This window comes from Pituophis catenifer, unplaced genomic scaffold (genome assembly GCF_029215685.1).
Source record: "Pituophis catenifer annectens isolate HBS135680 unplaced genomic scaffold, rPitCat1.0.hap2 SCAF_4, whole genome shotgun sequence".
Classification (NCBI taxonomy): Eukaryota; Metazoa; Chordata; class Lepidosauria; order Squamata; family Colubridae; genus Pituophis; species Pituophis catenifer.
This window is the reverse complement of record NW_027256884.1, coordinates 24,425,324-24,448,726: the sequence shown is the minus strand read 5'-3', so window position 1 is coordinate 24,448,726 and position 23,403 is coordinate 24,425,324. Positions and strand designations below refer to the sequence as shown.

The 23,403-nt window shown below is 38.5% G+C and overlaps 1 protein-coding gene across 1 annotated transcript in view; it reads left to right on the top strand.

The window, feature by feature from the left end:
* ABCC4 (ATP binding cassette subfamily C member 4 (PEL blood group)) overlaps positions 1 to 23,403 on the top strand; it is a 201,756-nt gene that overhangs the window by 118,113 nt on the left and 60,240 nt on the right. The window contains exons 20-24 of the mRNA XM_070942649.1: positions 4,981 to 5,060; positions 15,395 to 15,545; positions 17,588 to 17,707; positions 19,249 to 19,359; positions 21,585 to 21,685. Of these exons, the coding sequence (XP_070798750.1) occupies positions 4,981 to 5,060; positions 15,395 to 15,545; positions 17,588 to 17,707; positions 19,249 to 19,359; positions 21,585 to 21,685 (563 nt within the window). The remainder of the gene's footprint in view (positions 1 to 4,980; positions 5,061 to 15,394; positions 15,546 to 17,587; positions 17,708 to 19,248; positions 19,360 to 21,584; positions 21,686 to 23,403) is intronic.

Below are 23,403 nucleotides of genomic sequence, written 5' to 3'. Positions count from 1 at the left end.
TCAGATTATAGTCCTCTCTTAGCATGGAAGCTGGGTGGGTGAATTTGGGCCCAATCGTACACTAGGTGGTGTGGTGGCCTAGAGGTGGAGCTCTTGATCAGCCTCACAATCAGGAGATTGTGAGTTCGATCCTAGGTAGAGACTAATATTTCTCTCTCTGGGCACGATGAGAATATATCTGCTGAATATAACTCTGCATTGGCGATAGGAAGGGCATCCAGCCAGTAATCACTCTGCTCTGTTTCAGTTGCCTAGACTCTACCCTTCAAGGGATTATGGGGTCATTAAAAGTTGTTGTTGATGATGATGATACACTCTCATTGCTAGACTGGGAAGTCTATCTACCAATGTGCACTGGGTGTACATGACAGCCCATAACTCCCTCCAGATGATCTCTGGGGGGCTTGGGACAGGGGTTGCTCCTCTGTCCTGGTCCTGTTAGATCTCTCAGCGGCTTTTGATACCATCGACCATGGTATCATGCTGCACCGGTTGGAAGAGTTGGGGGTGGGAGGCACCGTATTACGGTGGTTCTCCTCCTTTCTCTCCGACCGGTCGCAGTCTGTGTTGACAGGGGGGCAGAAGTCGACCCCGAGGCCCCTCATATGTGGGGTGCCGCAGGGATCGGTCCTCTCGCCCCTTTTGTTCAACATTTATGTAAAGCCGCTGGGCGAGATCATCCGTGGTTTCGGGGTGAAGTACCATCAGTACGCTGACGACACCCAGCTGTACATCTCCACCCCGGACCACCCCAACGATGCCCTTGAAGTGATGTCCCGGTGCCTGGAGGCTGTATGGATCTGGATGGGGAGGAACAGGCTCAGGCTCAACCCATCCAAGACAGAGTGGCTGTGGTTTCCGACGTCCCGATATAGTCAGCTGGTGCCATCGCTGACTATTGGGGGCGAATCATTGGCCCCCACAGAAAGGGCTCGCAACTTGGGCGTCCTCCTGGATTCACGGCTGTCTTTAGAAGATCACTTGACGGCTGTGACCGGGCGGATTTTTCATCAGGTTCGCCTGATCCGCCAGTTGCGTCCCTTTCTAGATCGGGACTCCCTACACACAGTCACTCATGCCCTCGTCACCTCTCGTCTGGACTATTGTAACGCTCTCTACATGGGGCTCCCCTTGAGGTGCACTCGGAGGCTCCAACTGGCGCAGAGTGCGGCCGCGCGGGTGGTTATGGGAGCAACATGGAGCTCCCATGTAACACCTCTCCTGCACGAGCTGCACTGGCTCCCGGTGGTCTTCTGAGTGCGCTTCAAGGTTTTGGTTACTACCTTTAAAGCGCTCCATGGCTTAGGACCTGGTTATCTACGGGACCGCCTGCTACCACCAATAGCCTCCCACCGGCCAGTATGCTCCCATAGAGAGGGGCTCCTCCGGGTGCCGTCGGCCAAACAATGTCGGCTGGCGGCCCCCAGGGGGAGAGCCTTCTCTGTGGGGGCACCTACGATCTGGAACGAGCTCCCCCCGGAGATACGGAAGATCCCGGATCTTCGCACCTTCTGTCGCGCGCTTAAAACGTTTTTATTTCATCAAGCTGGCCTGGCCTAAATCATCTCCTCTTTTAAATTTAAATTTTAAATGTAAATTTTTAATCTGTTTAATTATGGGGTATATTAAAATTCAGCCTAAATTATTTAATTTGTTTTAATTTATTTTAGATTTTGTATTTCCTGTGTTTTATCTTCTGGCTGTTCACCGCCCTGAGTCCTTCGGGAGAAGGGCGGTATAGAAATTTAATTTAATAAAATAAAATAAAATAAAATAATAAAATAAAATAAAATAAAATAAAATAAAATAAAATAAAATAAATAAAATAAAATAAAATAAAATAAAATAAAATAAAATAAAATAAAATAAATAAAATAAAATAAAATAAAATAAAATAAAATAAAATAAAATAAAATAAAATAATAAAATAAATAAAATAAATAGGCCTTTTGTTGGAGTGGATTAATTCAAGATGATGATGACGATCATCATTACTATTATCTGTTGTAGAGCTTATGCCTAAAGTGACTCAGATTAAGTCTTGTGCATGCCAGTAAACATTAGTAGACATTAACAAATTCATATATTTGAAAAAGGGCGCTTTTTTAAAAAAATCATGAGAAGTAAGAACCTCAGGCTAATATGAAAACTAATCAGCTTATAACTTGCCATACCATACTATTAGCTATTAGGTGGTAATCTTCTAAATAGTAGAAATGTTGGCATATATCTACCACATAAACAGAAATTACAGAACTGGAATTTCCAAATATGATGACTAGGAATTCCTGTTGTTGTAATCCCTACATCTAGAGGGCACAACATTTGAGTAAGAGGGAAAAAGCTTCCCACTATCTGACTGGTTTATCATCTGTGTGGGCCTAGAACCTTTGCAAAAGACAAGAAATTGTCATTTTTAATGAAACAGAAGAAAATGAAAATAGAAGAATTATACATGGATTCTAATTATATTAACTGTATCAGAAAAGGAAAGCTGGAAATGTAAGATACAAATAATGCATTCACTTAGTTATATATCCTTAATTTGATTAAATTTAAAGCTAAATCTAATTAAATGAAATTTAAATGGCAATGCTTTTTTCTTTGTCCTAGCATTGCCTTTTAGAGTGCGCTCTTCATCATGCAACTTAAAGAGAGATTAAGTTAGTTGTTTCAGTAAGCCTTTGTTGGGTGTCTGAATTGTTTTCAGCTGATTGATATTTGAATTCACATTTGAATTTGAATTCCTTGTCAAGAAATTCAAGGCATGAAATTCCTATTCTCCATTTAAGTTTTCCAATTTAAATAATTCATCAGACCTGGAATGAATCAGAATAGCTGTTCTAAATCTGAAATAATGTACTAAGATTTTTTTTTTGCGTCTTTTGTATCTTTTTGTGATGTCTTTGTGGCAAATGTGCATATTCCATTGCAATCAGTTACTTGACATTGCAAGACTAGGCTGTAGGTACTTTCTGTGAAAAATGTCCTGAACACAACCTCTTCTTCCAACCTTTCCACAATATTGTGTCCATTCATAATTATTATTTAGTCAGTCCAACGATATTGTGTCATCTTTCAGATTCTTTGAATGTTCTACTGATACGTAAAGGGAGTCTGAGTGAATTTCACTTATTTCATAAACCAAGTCATCTAATATGCTACGTGTCAGCATGATGACTTCCTTTCATTCAATTCAGAGTGATAACAAAGATCAGTTGTGTGAATACTTAGTCAAACAATCAGGCTGTTTTGGACCAGTCCTGTCCTTGTATAAATCTCACAGAGGTTGGTTAGCTCCATCAGAGAGAGTTATATCATTCGCCAGTGACAAAAAAAACCAACAAACCACGAAGATTTTCCTAGAGCTTGAAATGGTGGCGTTTTCTGACAACACAAATCTCTCCAAGAATGGCCAACTTGCAAAAATCATTTCAAATGTATACAGCCATGTCACTGATGGGGGAAACTGTCAGCACAGACACAGGTAACTGCTCCTTTGGTGTCCTCTTATTAAGTCATAATAATTTTGATACAATATTTCTCTGAGCATTTCCCTGGTATAGATTTGATTAGAAAGCGCCATCTAGATCAGTGTTGGTGAAACTTTTCAGCACCGAGTGCTGAAAAGGGAGCATGTGTGCCGCAACCCAGAACAGGAGCTGCTCAGGGCGCATACATGTGCCCAAAAATGAACTTCCAGTTTCTGGTGCGCTAGTCTGCCGGGTTTCTGGCATTCATGCGTGTGCGATGATCAGCTGGCTGGCGCGCATGATCTCGCAGGAAAATGGAAGACCAGCTCTTCCAGTTTCTGGCACTGTCACACACACGAAGGCCAGCTGATCATTGCACGCCAGAAACCTGGAAGAGGAATGGGTGACACCGCGCATGCCAGGTGACATGGTTCTGTGTGCCACTTCGGGCATGAGTGCCATAGGTTCGCCATCACAGGTCTAGATCATTGAGTTCAACCCTGTGCTCAGGAGTTGAACTGGGAATTCCTGCTCGTGCAGGAATCCAGATTAAAACGTCCCAGACCAGATGGTTGACTAACCTCTGCTTGATCACATCATATGAGGGGGAGCTCACCACCCAAGGAGATGAAGCTTGGTATTAACCAGTCAGTGTTTTGAGAGACTTCCACAGCTTTGCAAAATGTTAATTGCAAAATGTTAATAGGCTTCTTCAAAGTTTCACTTTGTCATAACATTTTTAAAGGAACATTTCTAAGCAATTAAAAATAAGATTGTGGCTTTAATAAATAAGGGCTTCTAATTTCATCAGAAATGTTATTCATTCACAAAAGAAATCTGTGTTTCATTCACTGATAGTAAGTTAGCCCAAATCCATTAGTCTAGTTTAGCTAGACTTGCATGGTTAGATATCTATTCATTCCTGGAACTTATTTTCATTAATCAAACAATTAAAAATGATTTCAAAAATATCTGTAGTTCTTCAAGAACTACAGATATCTGTATGCCAATACAATGTTCAAATATAAATATCTTCAGACTTACTAAAAGGTCTATCACTACCAAAAGAGAAAGTAGGTATATCATTTGTTTTCTTACTTCACAATCATCCTAAAATTTTTGTTACTATAAAAATTAATTATTGCAATGTTAAAGAATAATTTAGACCATTGAACAAAATGTATTATTCTGCACAGATATAAATTAGTTTGAGCTGGAAATGTATTTATTGGATGTATATCCTACTTATTTTGGAACAGTTGGAAGCGGCTAATATAACAATTATTATTTGACTTGATTGTCAGGTTGACTTGAACTTTTATAAATCTTTAGTCTTGAAGACATCTTTCTCAGAGGAACAAATACAGTGAGATGCATGTATTTCCAAGATGAGGTTCAGGTTGAGGTTCACATTTCTTTTCTCCATTTTTAAAAATGATGAAAAACAAACTTTTCCCCCCAATTATTTTTTGGTCTAATAACTCTCAGTTTTGTTCTTTTCTTATAGGAAGAATCCTAAATCGTTTCTCCAAAGATATTGGCCATTTGGATGACTTGTTGCCACTAACATTCTTGGACTTTGTACAGGTAATCTAGGACTTTTGCAGATTTGGGTTTGGGGTATCCTAGGTCTTGATGACACATATGTGTGTGTGTAATGAGTTTAGTGAAAGTACTTGCTTGAGAAGGGTGTAGTCCAAAACTGTAGAACAAGTGGTAGTGACTGGGAAGAAGAAATGAGTAATAAGTGGCTGGTAGGAGTGGCTCTTAACAGTTTACCATTATGTCAGGGTTTCAGTATGTAGTAGTTTAATGCTTGGTAAGTTGTACCTGGTTTGCCTTTGAGACATTTGGCAAGCTTTCTGCAGTGTTATGAAACATATCCACAGTAAAGGAACAATCAGCTCACATGAAAAGATAGCACCGATTAACCTAATTATGCATGTACTTCCTCAAAGAAGCCAATGTTTACTATAGCTGCTTGGATTGAAATAGGTGTGGTCATTTACAAAGAAGAGATTAGTAATAATACTTCTGAAAATAATAGCTTCAATGGAAACAAAAGAAAGAAGTATTATAAATATAAAAAGTTCTAAGTATGAACAATGTTTGTATCAAGGAAGTCGTAATGGATTAAATTGTGGCAAAATATTTGGGTTTCAGGACAGTCTCAAATGTCTTTTCTGGAAACCTTGCAGGAAGCACAACACAGGAAGTGATATTCCCAGTTATGATATGGTCTTGTTTGGAACCCCTTCACAGTTCTTAAGCCCTCAGCTGGTGAAAGCAGCCTAGTGCTTGAGCTCAAAAGGCTAAGCAGGATTGAACTTAATTACTCTTGGATGGGAAATCAATCCTGAAGATTGCAATGGCAAACCATTTTCATATTGCTGCCAAGATAAGACAAAAATGGACATATTCTTATCAGGAATTAAGTTAACTCAATGGAGAGTTTACTAGTGACATCAAGATATTACCATGTTCCCAGACTATGTTTTACCTATATGTTTATATTTATCTGAAGGGTGGGCCATGTTGATAGTGAGTGTAGTTGCATTGACAAAGTTAACACTTATTCGATTACCACATTTATTTCCAATGTTAGCCAGTACTTACTTACCTCTTCTGAATTTAGCAATAGATTCAGAAGAGAGATTAAATTGTCTGTGCATTGAATAGTTATATATTCATGGCCATTATCAGCAATTTATTGAGACTTGACTTCTGTTCTTTTCCTTGTTTTTAAAGAAAATTGGTCTTGTTTATATAATTGCACTCAACAATGAACTAAAGGGCCACCATCAGTGAGCTGTTGGACAGCATTCCTTGGTCTGTTGTATGGATGCTTTGGTGGTTTTAGGGGTGGGGAATTTTTGGTGGGTGGGGGTGGGTCTGAGGATTGTCATGTGAGTTGGGTCTGGTCTCTGGGTGTTATGTAAATTTTGTTGTATGGATATATTGTGTATACACGTACAATGACAATAAACTTTATTTATTTATTGTGTCCACAGTAACAAAGAGAGGGAAAAGCTCAACATTTTCTGAAAGTTTTAGCTTTGCTTTTTAAAGCTCCAGTCCAACAGATTTTAGAAAAGAATTCCTTTGTAGAAATCTGCCCTTTAAGCTCTTTTTCTTTTTGAGTGGTCGTAACACATTATGTTGAACTCTAAAACTCATATGAAACATACAAGAAAACCATCCCTTTGCAGCGAACTTCGAATGGGATCGTGGCCATTTTATTTCATTTCAGATATGGGACTTCTTCAGACATGATAGCACAGTATATTATGTGGTAAGAAGGCCTTAGTCGATAGGGCAAAATGATCTCTTTAACCACCTGAACGCATGTTCAGCATAATTTATTTTATTTCATATTGGTATCTCCTCCAAAATTTACAATCTAGGAAAATGATGCAACAATCCTAAAAAAACATTATGCATTGTTGCCCCTGAATCATTTATGCCAAGAGTTCCTACTGTTAGTAGTTCTGCATTTTATACTCTAAAATACAATGTAAGGATTAGTTTTGTCTTCCGATGAATTGACTTTTCCTGATGTGTACTTGATTTAATGATCCAGTGCATGCTTGAACAATTAGTGCCAGACTAATTTTAATCCTATTAATTTTAGTCAGTTCACTCTATCAACCTAAGGACCAAGTGACTTTCCTAGATTAAGAGATCAAAAATGAATTCCATGTTTCTTTTTCTAGCACAAAATCCTTATATTTTATTTGCCTCAGGTAAAGTAACTAAAAACCCTCCAGATTTAATGCTAGTGAGGAGTCACTTTCAGGTAGTTTTTTAAGAAGCATAGACTGATCAGTAACAGTTACATGCCTAGCCTACTCACTTAAAAAGGGCTCTGAATAGATATGACAAGGATGAATTTCTTCACAGTTTCCTCCCTGATTTTTTTTGTCAGTGAAAAACATAATAATTCTCCTTTGTAACTATAGTGCTTCTGAAATGATTTCAGATGCATGAGAAAGTAAATGGGATGTTACCAGCTTTCAGTTTATATATTCCCATCTTAAAAAAATTCCCTCTCTTAATTGTGGGCAGCATTGATTTAGTTGAAGCATTTTAGTTGAATTGTGAAGGGCTTCTGGTTTATTTGTGTCTGGAGAAGCCCAGCTTTGTACAATGGATCCCTATTATTGAATATGATAAAGATCTTTTGTCATTTGTTTTGTTTGCAGGTGTCTTTTATAAGAGAACCTCTAATCCCTTCAGGAAGAAATATTTTCTCTTTCTTTTTTTTAAAAAAGGGGAAAAAATCAGTATTAACTGAGAATAAAAGCGCTGAGCCTTTGCTATTGTTGTTGACAATTTGAGAGACATTTCCCAATAGTCATTGTTCAAATGGTTGTCAGGAGGAATCAAGTGAAACTCGATAAACAATGCTGTAACCAGTTCCTCACACGTTGTGTGCAGAAGCTTTTCTTGAGACGATTTGCATTGAAGAAGTGGTTCATTTTCCAAGTTGTGGTAGGGTCATTCAGAAGCATTTCAGGTTTCCCCCCCCTGCTTTTCTCGCAGTTGAATATTTTAGTTTTGCAAAAATATATCTATATGTAGACTAGAGGAAAATTTTCCCCCATCACCCAACTATGCAGGAAATAGAGCATTGCTGTGACCTTCTAGCAATACCTTTGAAAGGGTGCTAATTTGTTTTCAGTGGGATTTACTTACAGGATAATATATAATATACTGAAAATGATTACTAAAGAGTAAGTTTCCTTGTAGTTGATGGCTCTACTTTTTAGTTATTTTGTTAATTCTGTACAAAATACTATTAAAATTGCTACATGCACAATGCAGTTCTATATATCCTTAGCCAGAGATAAATCCTACAGCGTTTAATCTTGTTCAGGACTGTAAGCTTAAATATTTTTAAAGAACTGGAGTCATAGAAATTTAAGAGTACAGCAATCCTTTGGACTCTATACTGCCATTTAAAAAAATTATTCATTGATAAATTATGCCAAATGTGCTAATCAAAATCTTTTTTTTCCCCATTTCCATTTTTTAAATATATACACATTTTCCTTTCTCTTTCTTTTTCACTTCCTGTCTTAAACACTCTATGGGTATGTTTCTTTCTAAAAGTGTTAACATTGTCTTGCAAAACATTTTCAAATTCTCTTTAATGCAGCAGACCGAATGGAGCGTTTTGTAGAATGTTTGGAAATATACATCTGTTAACTTTAATTTATGTTCCTGCCCCTTCTAAATGTTGCATTAAAAAAAAAATCTTAAGATTTTGTTTTGTTTCTGGGGGAATATTGTGTGCTATCTGCAGCTGCCCTTGGATGAGAAAGAAAAGGCCAGTGATTTATTGAAGCTGGTGAATTGAAAAGCTCCTTTTTCCCTCCCCAAAATCAACAGCTTGACTGAGTTTAAATAACTGACTTTTCATATCCTTTCATTGCACACAAAGACCTAATCCTGAGACTACTTGAGCCACCAATGTAGACTGTGGACAAGACCACCACTGGAAATGTCATCCCTTCTCACCAGACACAAAAACACATTGACTGCAGCTTTTATGAAGTGAAAATGCCAAAGAAAAGGAAAATGCAAGTGAGGTGGCTGCAGTAATTTTTTTCAAAATAAAATAAAAAAGGCTGCTGTGTTTGGATATTAAGGACAAAAAGTGCCTAAAATGACAACAATGGCTAGGGTCGCTTCTTTTCATAGGTGCAAATGAGTGAAACTGCTTGTTTGTTTCAATACCGTTGACCCTTACATTTCATTGTGTGGAAATGTCAGGGGAAGTGTGTTGGAAGACATTTCAGCATCTTTTAGTTTTCAATGTGGTTGTCATTTTGAGATGCTTAAGGGCCTCTCCCATCTGTCTCCTTCCTTCACCACAATTCATTGGCAAAGTAGACTTCCATATATATATTTTATCTTCAGTAACAATTAACTGCCACTTCTCTGTTTTGTTTCTAATTTAAAAACTAAATCAGAATCCAGTATACACTTAGTATTTTTTTTCAGAGCAACAGGAATAGCCTTGTTTCAGCTTACGATGGTTCACCTATATCTGTCTTTTATGGGCTACTCCAATGATTATGTGGGATGGTTCAGCTAATGGAAGAAATACCTATTTAGATTAATGTCCCCATAACAACTCAACGGTATTTCAGGGCAAAGTTGTAGCTTGTAAGAAAAAGAGAGATTGGTGGCAGTGGTCTTCAAAGATCAGGGTCCCTCTGTTGATATGATCTAGCTTCCCAGCATTTGTATTTTTTAATTAGTTTACAATATAAAAGACAAAAGTACAAGAGCAAATAATAGGAAAAATAGGGAAGCGAAAAGTGTAGAAAAGAAAAGAAAAAAAGAAAGAAAGAAAAGGCATTGACTTCTGACTCCCTTTGAGGCAGTAAAATAAGATATTAACATCAAACCTCAACTTTTTACTTTTACATAGTAGTATAAGCTAGCCATTTCTATAACAACAAATCTATCCAATTGGTAAAACTCAAAACCAAAGTTTCATTTTTTTCCCATCTCAAGCACAAAGTCCAGAAGCGGTTTCCAAGTAGAAACAAAAGTAGTTGTCTTTCTTTCTTTAATCAAAGCAGTCAGTTTAGCCATCTCTGTTAACTCCATCAACTTTCGCAGCCATTTGTCCATTGTGTGAATCAAAATGTCCTTCCATTTTTGTTCATGAAGTAATCTTGCTGCCCTTGACTCAGCATTTGGAAAGGAAAAGTTTGAACAAGCTGGATAAGAAAGAAGAAGTTGGTGGTAGAGAAGAACCCCTATAGGCTTCTTTGCCTTGTCAGTCTGGCAAGGTATGACTGACTCAAAACATTTTGCTGTCTAAAACAGAAGTGCAGATGATGCTCCCTGTTGAAGCTAAGATGATCAAATTATTTTGGCATCTGAAAATCATGTTAAGTACCTCTTCCTGACTGCCATTGTATTGCCAGACCTCCTTGAACACTGTTACACACTTTCAATTTTATATATTCTTTGTTAAAGAATGTGTTTGAAATTGGTGTTTTACTGATACCCTTTAAAAAACCATTTGCAATAATTTTGAAAACGAAAAAGATCTTGCATTCCTTTACAAGTACCTGGAATTCACAATATGGACTGTATAATTTCTTTACATTAACTTTATTGCACTTTAATGCAAATATGCAGAAGAAGGAGTTTCCAAATTGCAGAAAAACAACATTCCATGGTGTTTAAAAATATTCAAAATTCTACCCCAGGTTTGATGTTCACTGAAGGTAGTGAATGTTGACTTTTCCTAAAAAGTTTTTGGGTTTTTTTTTTTAAGATAAACTATTTGGATCTGAAAGAAAGATTGGCAGTCATTCTTTTCTTCCTCTCGCACTCTTGCATTTTGCATTTTCCAGTTGTTGTGTTGCATTGTTTGCAGTGGCAACCAGCCATTATTTCCCTGGTTTTTGGCTGATGGCAAAACACCAAGTTAGATAAAGGTTTCATGTCTTCTCACTTCTCTCTTTGCTTTAAATTGCACCACTGCATTTTAAAGCTGTGTGATACTACTTTCCTGGTAACATTTACCACAGTTGAGGTAATGCAACACTAAAACAAACAAATACTGATTTACATAATACCATAATTGGGATTTGGTTATGTGCTAAATTAAATGCTTGCACGTCTGCATTTTAGTGGAGTGAACACCTTTGAATATCAATCACATTTAGATTATTCCCTTTAATTGTAACTTGGGGGAGGGGGTGTTGACATAATCGCCCCTGCATTTCAGAAATGTACATTATGTCACTGCTGTCATAATGAATGATATTAATTACTGATAGACAACCTCAAGGCTTAGGAGCAACTGTCAGTAAATAAAATAAATGGGAAGGCAGGATAGGGAGCAAATTGAGTCTCATCTATAGACTCAGAAGAGGCTGCTTTATGTTCCCCATAGCCACACACATCACAAGCATTAATTAATTAGGTGGTTACAATCAAAGAAAATTCCTGAAGCTAGGAGTTGGGCGGTGTCATAGTCACCTCCCAAAATACAATTCTGAGAACTGCCTCAAAAGACGTTGTAGACTAGCCATAGGATGAGGGTAGCACCAGTATTGGCCAGGAAGGGATAGAAGATCCTGTTTTCTCTTGATATGATGGTCTTCCACATCAGGGGAATAATCTTATTCTCCCATTTTTGCTATCTTTAAATCCTTAAATGAAGCCTTGGTGAGACAGCCTTTAATTATAGAGATTTGGGTCACATATCCATATCCTGGAACATGGCTTGCATCAGTGATGTTTAAGTACCTGTGGGCCATTTGCTCTTCAGCATTTATTGGACTTTTCATGCCAACAATGAATATGGAGTTGCCTTAAACCCAGGGTTCCCATAGGCAAAGTCAAGCATTCTCCTGCTTTTCTAAATTGCTCCATCTTCCCTTGTCTACATTTCTAATTTCTTTTTACAAAAGACTGCGGATTTTATCCCTTCAAAACATTTCTATGAACACTGTAACATAATTTCCTGGCAGGAAGAGTTTCTGTAGCAGAAGGAAGAAAAGATCAAGTGATTCCATTAACATTTCTAACAACTTCTTAGCTTCTACAAATCTTTTAATTCCCCTGTCACTCATAGAGTGTAACAATCCTGTTTTAAATGGTGATAAGTACAAATCTTTTACATTGCCTTAAACTACTGATATATTATGGATGTATTTATAAACAAAATGGGGGATTTTTTTTTTCTGTTTGACACAAATAGATCTCAGATTTTACTTTCTGATTCAAAGGGAGTTTTTTTGAAGTAAAATTACCAGTGCAAATTATCAATATTGGATCTCAAGGGATAAATATGTAAGCTAAATGAATCTGAGGGTAAGACTTGTAAAATATTTGTATAGATTTAAACACATGTGAGATTTAAAGATGTTCTTTTTTGTCCATTTGCTTTGCTTTTTTGTAGAAGGAGTAATATAGAGTAGCAGCTCTCTATAGCATCCTGAGAAATGTCCGGGTATTGATATGAAATGTCACAGTTAGGCTGTTAATCTGTAAAGTCTAGGGATCATTTGATCCCTGTGTTAAGACAGGTATTCTTGTTACATATTGCTTACTGAGCACAATGTAAAGTTTCAGTGTGGCTCAGCTAGGTGGCAGCACTAATCAACCTTGATTGATCTAGAAAGCTACACAAAGTCCAGGGCGGTAGGCTAAACTGGAACATTAATAAAAGTTCTGGAAGTCAGCTATAATAGCAAGGTAAATCCGTATTGTGCCCTGATCCCCGATGGATGCGTCTGTGTAATTCACCAACACATAGATCTTGCTACACCAGCCTTTAAACCCTGAATACTCTGGAGCGTGATTGTCCAAGGAATCTGATTCCCTTTGCAGTGTTAACTTGCTTAGCGGTTAAGATCTGCAGGAAAAATTCTTGAGATAACATCTTGTTATCTGTTTTTTTTCTTTTAATATTTTAAACTATGTTTTTACTTTTTACATGCTCTTAGTCCTCTTAAACATTTTACTAGTGTAGAAAGGCAATATATAAATCAAGCCAATTAACGTATGAAAATATTTTTCTTGCTGGTTGCAAAGATAGCGCACCCTGATTCTTGATAAAAAAGAAACCACGTAGAGTGAGGGGGGGGCAAGGGGGGCTAGGAAAGAGACTTTTCTTTCACCTGGTCAGTCCTTGTCAACTGGAGGAGACTTCATTTTAAAACCTGGGCAATATATTTAAGATATTATCACTTTTTCTGTATAAACACTGGCACACATTACAAATGAAATTCTAATGCACTCCCTCAAAAGAAATACACACACCCCAATCATATGCTGTGCACACACAGATATATATATATATCTTAATCACAGTCCATTTTGAATACATAGCAAAAAGTCTTGAGAGTTAACAAGGTTGATACTATATGGTATAAAGCTATTACAGAATCCAGTTGTTCTTCTTTGGAAGCTGCGAAGCCTCCTCCCAGGAGATAACAAAGAAAACCGGTCATGGAAAGGATGTGTAGGATCCCAGACAATACTGCGAACCCTGGTCAAGCATCACTTATATGCCATGTCCTGGATAAAAGGAAGTGAATTCCCAATATATTTTTTCTGCCGTCCTCACCACTCTCTGCATGGCCTTCCTGTCTGAAACCGTAATATTTCCAAACCAATGCCATATGACAGATGCTTTCAATCGTCCCTCGATAGAAAGTGGTAAGGACAGGGGAAGGAAGATGTGCTATTCTTACACGATGCAGAAATGCAGGTGCTGCTATGCCAGCTTCACCAATGTCTCACTGTTGAACAGCCAAGCTAACCCAGAAACTCAATACCACTAACTACCTCCACAGTTAAATCATTAATGCACAGAGGTGTATGGCTGTGCATGTCTTTTCTGAAATTGATAACAATCTCTCTTGTTTTTCTTACATTCAGAACCAAGCTGTTCTTATTCCACCAGTTCACCAAACCCTCTGCCTGCTCCTGTTTTAGCTCCTTTTTTCCCCCTGAACATCAAGCCAAATCCTTTAGAGCAGCTTGATTCACCTACTTCCCCCCTCTGTGTAGAAACTGCAGCCCTTATGATGATAGTTTAAAGAAAGGCGGCTCTAAAAGAAAAGGGAGAGGTAAAGTTTAATTCATTATGAAATGGCCACGTGTTTTCCAAGGATATTGTTCAATTTGCATAAGTTGGGAAATCAGATGCCTTTTCTTTCTGTACAGGGCTTGGTTGTTGCCTGTGCAATAAGGTGTCTGCCTTTTGAGACTATTTCATTAACAGTTTATTTGCATGCAAGTTGAGTTTTTCATATGCATGATATTAGAATGACCCACCCTTTCATAAGTTTAATGTTAATGAGGCTTCTGTAAAATTCCTTCCAAAGATAGGATGTGTGTCAGACAATGGTGTGTCAGAACTTCATCATCCTAACAATATCCCCGCTCTTTTATTTTCCTTCCACGAGCAGGTTTTGTTTTCCAGAATATTCCCATCTGAGAGATTTTGTTTCTTAAGGTTGTAAGTAAACATGACCCTGAAACCAAAGAGAAAATTCATTCTCTAATTCATTTACTTCAAGCATACTTCAAGCAAGTGCATGATGGTAAATTTAGCCTGTGTATAAATAAAGCTTTGATGAGGCCATTTTATAGTTCTGGGGACAGTAAAAAGCAGGGTAAAAAGAAAGATTAATTAAGCAGTTAATTAATTGCTAAATTAACCCTAAATTAACCCTAAAAAGGTAGAAACCCCCCCCCCCCCCGAAAAAGACAATAGTGGTAGAGATAATGTTAAAGCAAGGAGCTAGGAGAAAATAGTAGAGAGCCTAAAAGTTGAGATAAGCCCCAGAATCACAAAGCTTGGTTGAAAGGAAACCAAAAGACTAGGGAGCTTTATGGAGCTAAGACCAGGCTTGGAAAATTTGGAACCTAGTTTAGGAGAAATCAATTTTGGTGTTTCTGACTCTGCTTGATTTCTATGATCTTGGGGTGGTGGCAATTTCACATGTTGCGTTCAGCTGTGGGCTTCTGGAACTTAGTTGCTGTTTTTTTATGTTCCAAAAGTACCTTTCAGCCATCTTAACCATTGCCATTTAGTTAGTTCATTAACATCATTACCTTGCAGATTGGGGTGGGCAGAAATGATACAGCAAGTGAGACTTGCAATTTGCTAAACATCTTGTCCTTTTGATTTTTGTTGTGAAATCAGAACAATGGGCATGTTGTGGAAGGACCATAAATGAATTTTGGGTGTTAGTAGAAATAATTAGAAAATGTTTCCCAAATACTATGTCCGTTTATATGACTGTATGGACTTTGGGATGGTCTTCTCTGAACATCACTATCTCTTGGTACAGTGTTGTGAGCAGGACTCTCAGAAGAACTTTTGAAAACTTAGAGGTTTGATGATGATTCCTGTTTACTTTTTCTTCTGGCAGACCTTTCTTCAGGTGTGTGGGGTGGTCGGCGTGGCAATTGCTGTGATACCCTGGATTCTCATCCCATTGGTTCCTCTTCTTATTGTTTTCATATTTCTTCGACGCTACTTTTTGGATACATCAAGAGATATCAAACGTTTGGAATCTACCAGTAGGTGTTTTAATTTTAACAATTTGGGAATCGTTGCGTTCCTTGCTGCAAATTGCTCGCATGCAAAGTTGGTTTTCCTCCTGTACATACCTCTGTTTTCCTGAAAATAAGACCTATCCCAAAAATAAGCCCTAGCATGTTTTTACGCATGCACCTAATATAAACTCTATCCCCCAAAATAAGCCCTACTTAAGAGCCTTCGTAGCCCATTCCATCTGGATGCTCATGGTGCCGCAGCCACAATATCCCTGAAAAATAAGCCCTAGTGCTTATTTTGTGACCCAAAAGAAAATAAAACCTCACCTTATTTTTGGGGAAACACGAGTATATGTATATTTTGGTAGTGATTTTGAACACTCCTTCGGCTCATCCCTTCTTGTAGCCCTTAATGGCACGTATAAAAATCCATTTCCAGCACATATAAAACATTCCATTTCCAAGAATGCCAAAAACTCTTAATTTCTTGCTCTCAGTAATAGACACAACATATGTACCTTTTTCTCTCACCAGCTGAGCACAATCTCCCATGTGCTTTGTCTGAATTTGACATTAGGAATGATTGAGAAATTTGCTGAAATAAAAAGTGAAGGAAATGCTTTCAGCTCTCACAGTACTTAATACACCAATTTTATTTTAAATGAATAAATCCAAAAAGAGTGGATGAGCCCTGTGACCACTGGAGGCTGGGAAAGAAAAGGAATGTGACTCTTGCACCTCACAAGTTGCCTGTTTCTGATTTTGTTTAAAAAAAAAATTATCCTGTTTTCTCTTTTCTCTTTATTTCAGCAATTCAGCTATGAATTATAATTGACACATCCCTTATTCTTAATAATGAAAATATATGAAAATTTGGAGTTAGCACTAGCCAATAGCATTTATGTACTGCTTCATGGTGCTTTACAGCCCTCTCTAAGTAGTTCACAGAGTCAGCCTATTGCCCCCAACAGTCTGGGTCCTCTTTTTGCCAACTTCAGAAGGATGGAAGGCTGAGTCAACCTTGAGCTGGTCAGATCCAACTCCTGACAGTAAGCAGTGATTTAGCCTGCAATACTGCATTCTAACCACTGTGCCACCATAGCTCTTGTTACAAAAGAAACAGAGGACAAGCTAGGAAGTTGCAACCTACTTAAATACTGTATATTATAGATTGCTAAATGACCTCAATTCTACAGAATAACTATAGCATAAAGACTACATTTTTTTCATTAGCCATCCCCCCGACCCCCCAACTCTGCCTTTCCACTGCTAGTTTCTATCTACCTGTCTCAAAATATTGCCTGCTCAGCTTTTGTGCCAGACCTTCTGGTGCTGAGTAGGTATAAACAACATTTTTCCACTTTATTCTAACTTCTGCTTTGTGTTCTTCACTGTGAAAGATGTCAGTAGAATTCATTCTAAGCAGGGGTGAAATCCAGCAGGTTCTGACAGTTTCTAGAGAACTGGTAGCGGAAATTTTGAGCAGGTCGGAGAACCGGCAAATACCACCTCTTGCTGGCCCCAGAGTGGGGTGGGGATGGAGATTTTGCAATATCCTTCCCCTGGAGTGGGGTGGGAATGGAGATTTTGCAGTATCCTTCCCCTGCCATGCCCACCAAGCCACGCCCACCAAGCCACACCACAACCACCAAGCCACGCCCACAGAACCGGTAGTAAAAAAAATTGGATTTCACTACTGATTCTAAGTCATATAGATATTTTGTTACTGACTATAACAATTCAAAAACAAGATAACCTAATCATGGCTGTATGTACATCAGTTGAGTATCAGTCCCTGCAACTTCTGCATTATTTATTTTTTGGTTTGTTTATTTATCAAATTTATTTGCCGCCCATCTTGCAGTTCAAGTGACTCTGGGTGGCAATAATTTTATAATGATTTTTAAATAAGCATTAAGATAATTTTAGAGAAACACTTACTGTTTTTGTAATACCAGTGATAAATATTACACATTGATTCAGTTAATATCTCATAGTACTATTAAAGGTCATCATAATGAAAGAGTTCTCTTGAAATCTGACATCTTTTAATCTTTATGTTGCAGCTCGAAGCCCAGTTTTTTCTCATTTATCATCATCTCTTCAGGGACTTTGGACAATTCGTGCTTTTCAAGCACAGCAAAGATTCCAAGAATTATTTGATGCACACCAAGACCTACACACAGGTTTGTAAAAAGATCAAGGTAATTAATTTCCAGTTCAGCAGAACCAAGAAGAAAGATTCTTCCTGAAGTATACTATTTCCTCAACTACTGTATTCACTACTTGAGAAATGGAATGAGACAGGAGAATGAAGCATTATTTCATTTGAGGAATATGTAGAATGTCTTCTCAAAAATCTCATTGAGATCTATGGTAGCCTTGACTTACGACCACAATTGAACCCGGAATTTATGTTGTTAAGTGAGAATTTGGTAAGTGAGTTTTGCCCTATTTTACAACTTTTCTTGCCACAGTTGTTAAGTGAATCACTGCAGTGGATAAGCTATTAACCTGGTGGTTAAATTAACTGGCTTCCCCATTGACTTTGCTTGTTAGAAGGTTGCAAAAAGTGATCACATGACCCCGGGATGCTGTAGCGGTCATAAGTATGAACCAGTGGCCAAGCATCTGAATTTTGATCACATGATCATGGGGAGCTGCAAAGGTTGTAACTTTGAAAAACTGTCCTAAGTCACTTTTTTCAGTGCCGTTGTAACTTTCAACAGTCACTAAATGAACTGTTGTAAGTCCAGGACTATCTGTACAGGCAGATCTCGACTTACAACCATTTGTTTGGTGACTGTTTGAAGTTACAACGCCACTGGAAAAAGTGACTTACAACCCATCCTTGTACTTATGACTATTGTAGAATCCACATCAGGGGTAAAATGCTCTGAAGTCCGCTATCGGTTCGCTTTACTACTGGTTCACTTTGTGTGCGCATGTGCGGTACACACCAAACGTGTGCTTCGTGTGCATGCGCACCACAGGCGCTACTATGCAGTGCTGAAAAAGGAGGATTAAGAAGCCTTTTCTGAGTCTGCAAAGGTAAGTAGAACAGTGAGGGGGAGGAACAGCTGTGCTGCATGATTTAGATTCTCTAGAAAGCAGGATTTCCTGCTTCCTAGCGAATATAAATCGTGCGGCCCAGCTGATTGTCGGAAGCATATTTTGTACTACCGGTTCGCCTGAACTGGTAGCATTTTTTATTACTGGTTCAGGCGAACCAGTCCGAACCAGTAGCATTTCACCCCGATCCACCTGTCAAGTGACCAATATTTGAGTACTTAGCAACCAGCATATATTTATGAGAGTTACAGCATTTTGGGATTACGGGATAACCATTTAAGACTTTCCCTGTTGACTTCCAACAAGGAAAGTCAATGGGGGAAGCCTGATTTGCTTAATGACTGCCTGATTCACTTAACATCTGCAGTGATTTGCTTAACAACTGTGGCAAAAGAGATCATAAAATTGGGCGCAATTCACTTAACGACTGCCTTACTTACCAACATAAATGCTGGTTCCAATTGTAGTCATAAATTGAGGACCACCTGTATCACTTAGAGGTAAAATGGAACTGTTTGAAAAATCTGTTTCCTTCCTGAATTTCCAAAATCAGTTTTAAAGATAAGACTGAATTTATACAACCGAATTGTTTCAGCCCTGCTAATGTTGTATCTGTTGCATCTGAACAATCTCCCTTTCTTCTTTTTGCTTTCAGAAGCTTGGTTCCTATTTCTGACTACGTCTCGCTGGTTTGCTGTACGCTTGGATGCCATCTGTGCCATCTTTGTCATAGTGATGGCCTTTGGCTCTTTGCTACTTGCACAGAGTAAGTTTACTTGCTGGAAAACATTACACTATTATCCTATTATCTACTCTCGTTTGCCTTCTCATATTTTTCTAGCTATGCTACCAACAGCAAGCCAGTTACTGGTAATGAGACAGTACTTCCTCCAGATAATTTCTGGGTAATGTGGTTTGTTTTGATTGTTGTCCGATTGTGCCATCTTTTCTTCTTTGTTTTTATTGGTGAAACGCCCAGCTGTTGGAAGTCAGGCATTATAAAATTTTAATGAATTAAATCAATCAATCAGTAAGTTAAATTTCAGTTAATATTGTGCTGCTACAAATGAATATACTTATAATTCCTCTTTAATGTTCTTTATTTTTAATAAATATTAGATTCCTCTTTGTTACAATCCTTTATTTAAGTGTGTGTGTATGTGTATATATGTATGTATGTGTGTGTGTGTACGTATATATATATATATATATACACACACACACACACACACACATATATGTATGTATATGTATATATATATATATGTTGATCTTTGGTTATTCAGGTTTTCTCCCGTGTAAAATTGGAAGTGTCTTGACAACGTTTCGACGAAGACTCATTCATCATCTTCAGGCTGGTGTTTTCGGCTCCATGCTTCTAGGCACGAAGTCGAAAACACCAGCCTGAAGATGACGAATGAGACTTCGTCGAAACGTTGCCAAGACACTTCCAATTTTACACGAGGGAAAACCCGAATAACCAAAGATCTACATATAAACACCCGCGAAAACCTCAGAAAACAAATATATATATTTATTTATTTATTTATTTATTTATTTATTAATTAAATTTCTATACCGCCCTTCTCCAAATAGGACTCAGGGCGGTGCACAGCCAAGATAAAAACAAAGCATACAAAATTTAAGAACAGTATTAAAATAATTAAATATTTTGGCCGAAATTAAGATAACCCAATTTAAAATCAATTTAAAATTTAACTCAGGCCAGCCCAGCTTGTTGAAATAAATAGGTTTTCAGGGCCCGACGAAAAATCCGGAGGTCTGTTATTATACGTAACTCTGGGGGAAGGTTGTTCCAGAGGGTGGGCGCCGTCACAGAGAAGGCTCTCCCCCTGGGGGTCGCCAGCCGACATTGTCTGGCGGACGGCACCCTGAGGAGGCCCACTCTGTGCGAGCGTACTGGCCGGTGGGAGGCTATTGGTGGCAGAAGGTGGTCTCGTAAATACCCCGGCCCTAAGCCATGGAGCGCTTTAAAGGTGGTCACCAACACCTTGAAGCGCACCCGGAAGACCACTGGGAGCCAGTGCAGCTCGCGCAGGAGAGGTGTCACATGGGAGCGCCTCGTCGCCCCCATAATCCCCCGCGCGGCCGCGTTCTGGACCAGCTGGAGCCTCTGGGTGCACCCCAGGGGGAGCCCCATGTAGAGAGCGTTGCAGTAGTCCAGGCGGGAAATGACTAGTGCCTGAGTGACTGTGTGTAGAGAGTCCCGATCTAGAAAGGGGCGCAGCTGGCGTATCAGGCGAACCTGATAAAAAGCCCCCCTGGCCACGGCCGTCAAATGATCTTCTAAAGACAGCCGTGCGTCCAGGAGGACGCCCAAGTTGCGAGCCCTCTCCGTGGGGGTGAGTGATTCGCCCCCAATAGCCAGCGATGGCGCCAGCGATGGCGTCCATATATATATGTACACACACACATCATGTTTCCCCAAAAATAAGACCCTGTCTTATATTTGTTTGAACCTTGAAATAAGTGCTTGGCCTTATTGCCATGCGCTCAAAAGCCCGATTGGGCTTATTATCAGGGGATGTCTTATTTTGGGTGAAACAGGATATATATTTAATTTAATTTAATTTCCAATTTATATACCGTCCTTCTCCCTGAGGACTCAGGGCGGTGTACAGCCAAGATAAGACCATAAAATACAAATATTAAAAACAGTTAAAATATATATATAAATTTGGCCCGAAAGTTAAAAAGTCACAAACTGATTAAAAGAATTTAAAAATTTCTTCTTAAGCCAGCCCGACTTGCTGGAAAAGATGGGTTTTAAGGGTTAGGGTTAGGGTTATAGGAATATATATATTCCTGGAGAACATGTTCCCTATACATATACAGAGCCCATATGCATATGTATTTAGTTTGTGTAATTTAATACGTTTTATATTTTCAATTTCATAAACTAGATTATTAAACTTGAAGAAAATTGTTCATTCAAAATTCTTTACACTTGCCTTCTTTCTTGTCTCACAGCTCTTGATGCTGGAAAGGTGGGCCTTGCTTTATCCTATGCAATCACTCTCACAGGAATGTTCCAGTGGGGAGTTCGGCAAAGTGCAGAAGTTGAAAATCTGGTAATAAACAATTATTTCTTTAAAGTATATAAAAACCCTGCTGCATTGGTAGCCCAGAGACATTTTCCCCTGTTGGTTCCCTTGCTCTAATACAGGGGTGTCAAACTTGCGACATCATGTTGCCATCACGTGACATATCATGACGTTTTCCCACTTTGCGGAGCTGGGGTTGGCGTGTCCTGTACATGACACCTGCAGCTTGTGGGCCGCAAGTTTGATACCCCTGCTCTAATACAGCTGATGTTGTCTCCATCCTTTTGTGTTGTGGGGAGGTAAGTTATTCTGAATATAAAAAAGTCAAGATCCAGTCTGGGTCAGTCCCGGTGACCGACCCAGTTTGAATTTTGCACATTATCCTGGGACACATATATTTGTTTCATTCGTGACAAAAAAGTCAGTTGAGAATTATGAAAGAACTTACCATGAAGGAAAACAAAGATGGCGACCTCTTCTTAGAGGGAGAAGGAAGAATTTCAGTCATGCTAGTCTTTCATACAGAGAGCATAATGGAAGCCCAGCATGGTGAGATGAATACATAAGGGAGGAAAGAGTGAGTGGATACATATATTAAATTAGTGTTATATTACAATATATATTAAATGAGTGTTATATATATAATGTTATTATCATTATATATTTAATTTTAATTTTACTATACAGTATTATATAATGAATATATTAATATATATATTAATATATAATTAATAAGAACTGCATGGTGGCCTGGTGGTGAAGACACTTCCCACTTGGAAGGTTGAAAGTTCAATCCTAAATAGCAGCAGATGTTTCTCTCCAAGGTCACAAAGAGAAAATATCTGCTCTGAACTCTGCATAGGTGTCAGGAAGGGCATCCCAACAGTAAAGGTTCAGTTCCATCCATTTGCCTCAACTCTACCCTGAACAGGGACTGCAGGGTTGTAAAAAGGGAGATTTTTTGTAAAATTCCTATATAATTATTACATTATTGATAAGGGAAATGCTGTGGGCATAGTTTAGTTGGATTTCAGTAAGGCATTTGACAAAGTAGATCATAGCCTACTTCTTGGTATAATGTGGGATAGACCGTACCACCAGCAGATGGATTTGCAACTGGCTGATCAACCATACTCAGCAAATGGTCTTCAATGGAACAACATGAAGGAAAGCATGGAGTGGGGTACTTCAGTGTTTTGTCTCAGGCCCAGTACTCTTCAACATCTTCGTAAATTATCTAGATGAGGGGATAGAAGGGGAACTCATCAAATTTGCAGATGACATCAAGCTCAGGGCAATAGCAGTCACTTTGGAAGATAATCTCAAGATCCAGAAGGATCTTGACAGACTTGAATACTGGGCCCTATTTAATAAAATGCAATTCAGTGATTTAAAAAAAAAAGTAAGATGCTACACATTGGCAAGAAAAACCAAATGTGCAGCTATTAAATAGATGGTGCCTGGCTCAGTAGTAGCAACTTTAGAGGGATCTAGGTATTTTAGTAGACCATCATTTAGGTATGAGCAAGCTGTGTGCTGCAGCTGTCAAAAAAGCTAATGCAGTCCTAGATTGCATCAACAGAGGGATAGTTTCAAGATTACATGAAGTGCTATGGTAGTATCACTTTATACTGCATTAGTGAGACCACACTTGGAATACTGCATCCAGTTCTAGTCATCATGATACAAAAAAGATACTGAAACCTTAGAAAGAGTGCACAGAAGAGCAACAAATATGATAAGGA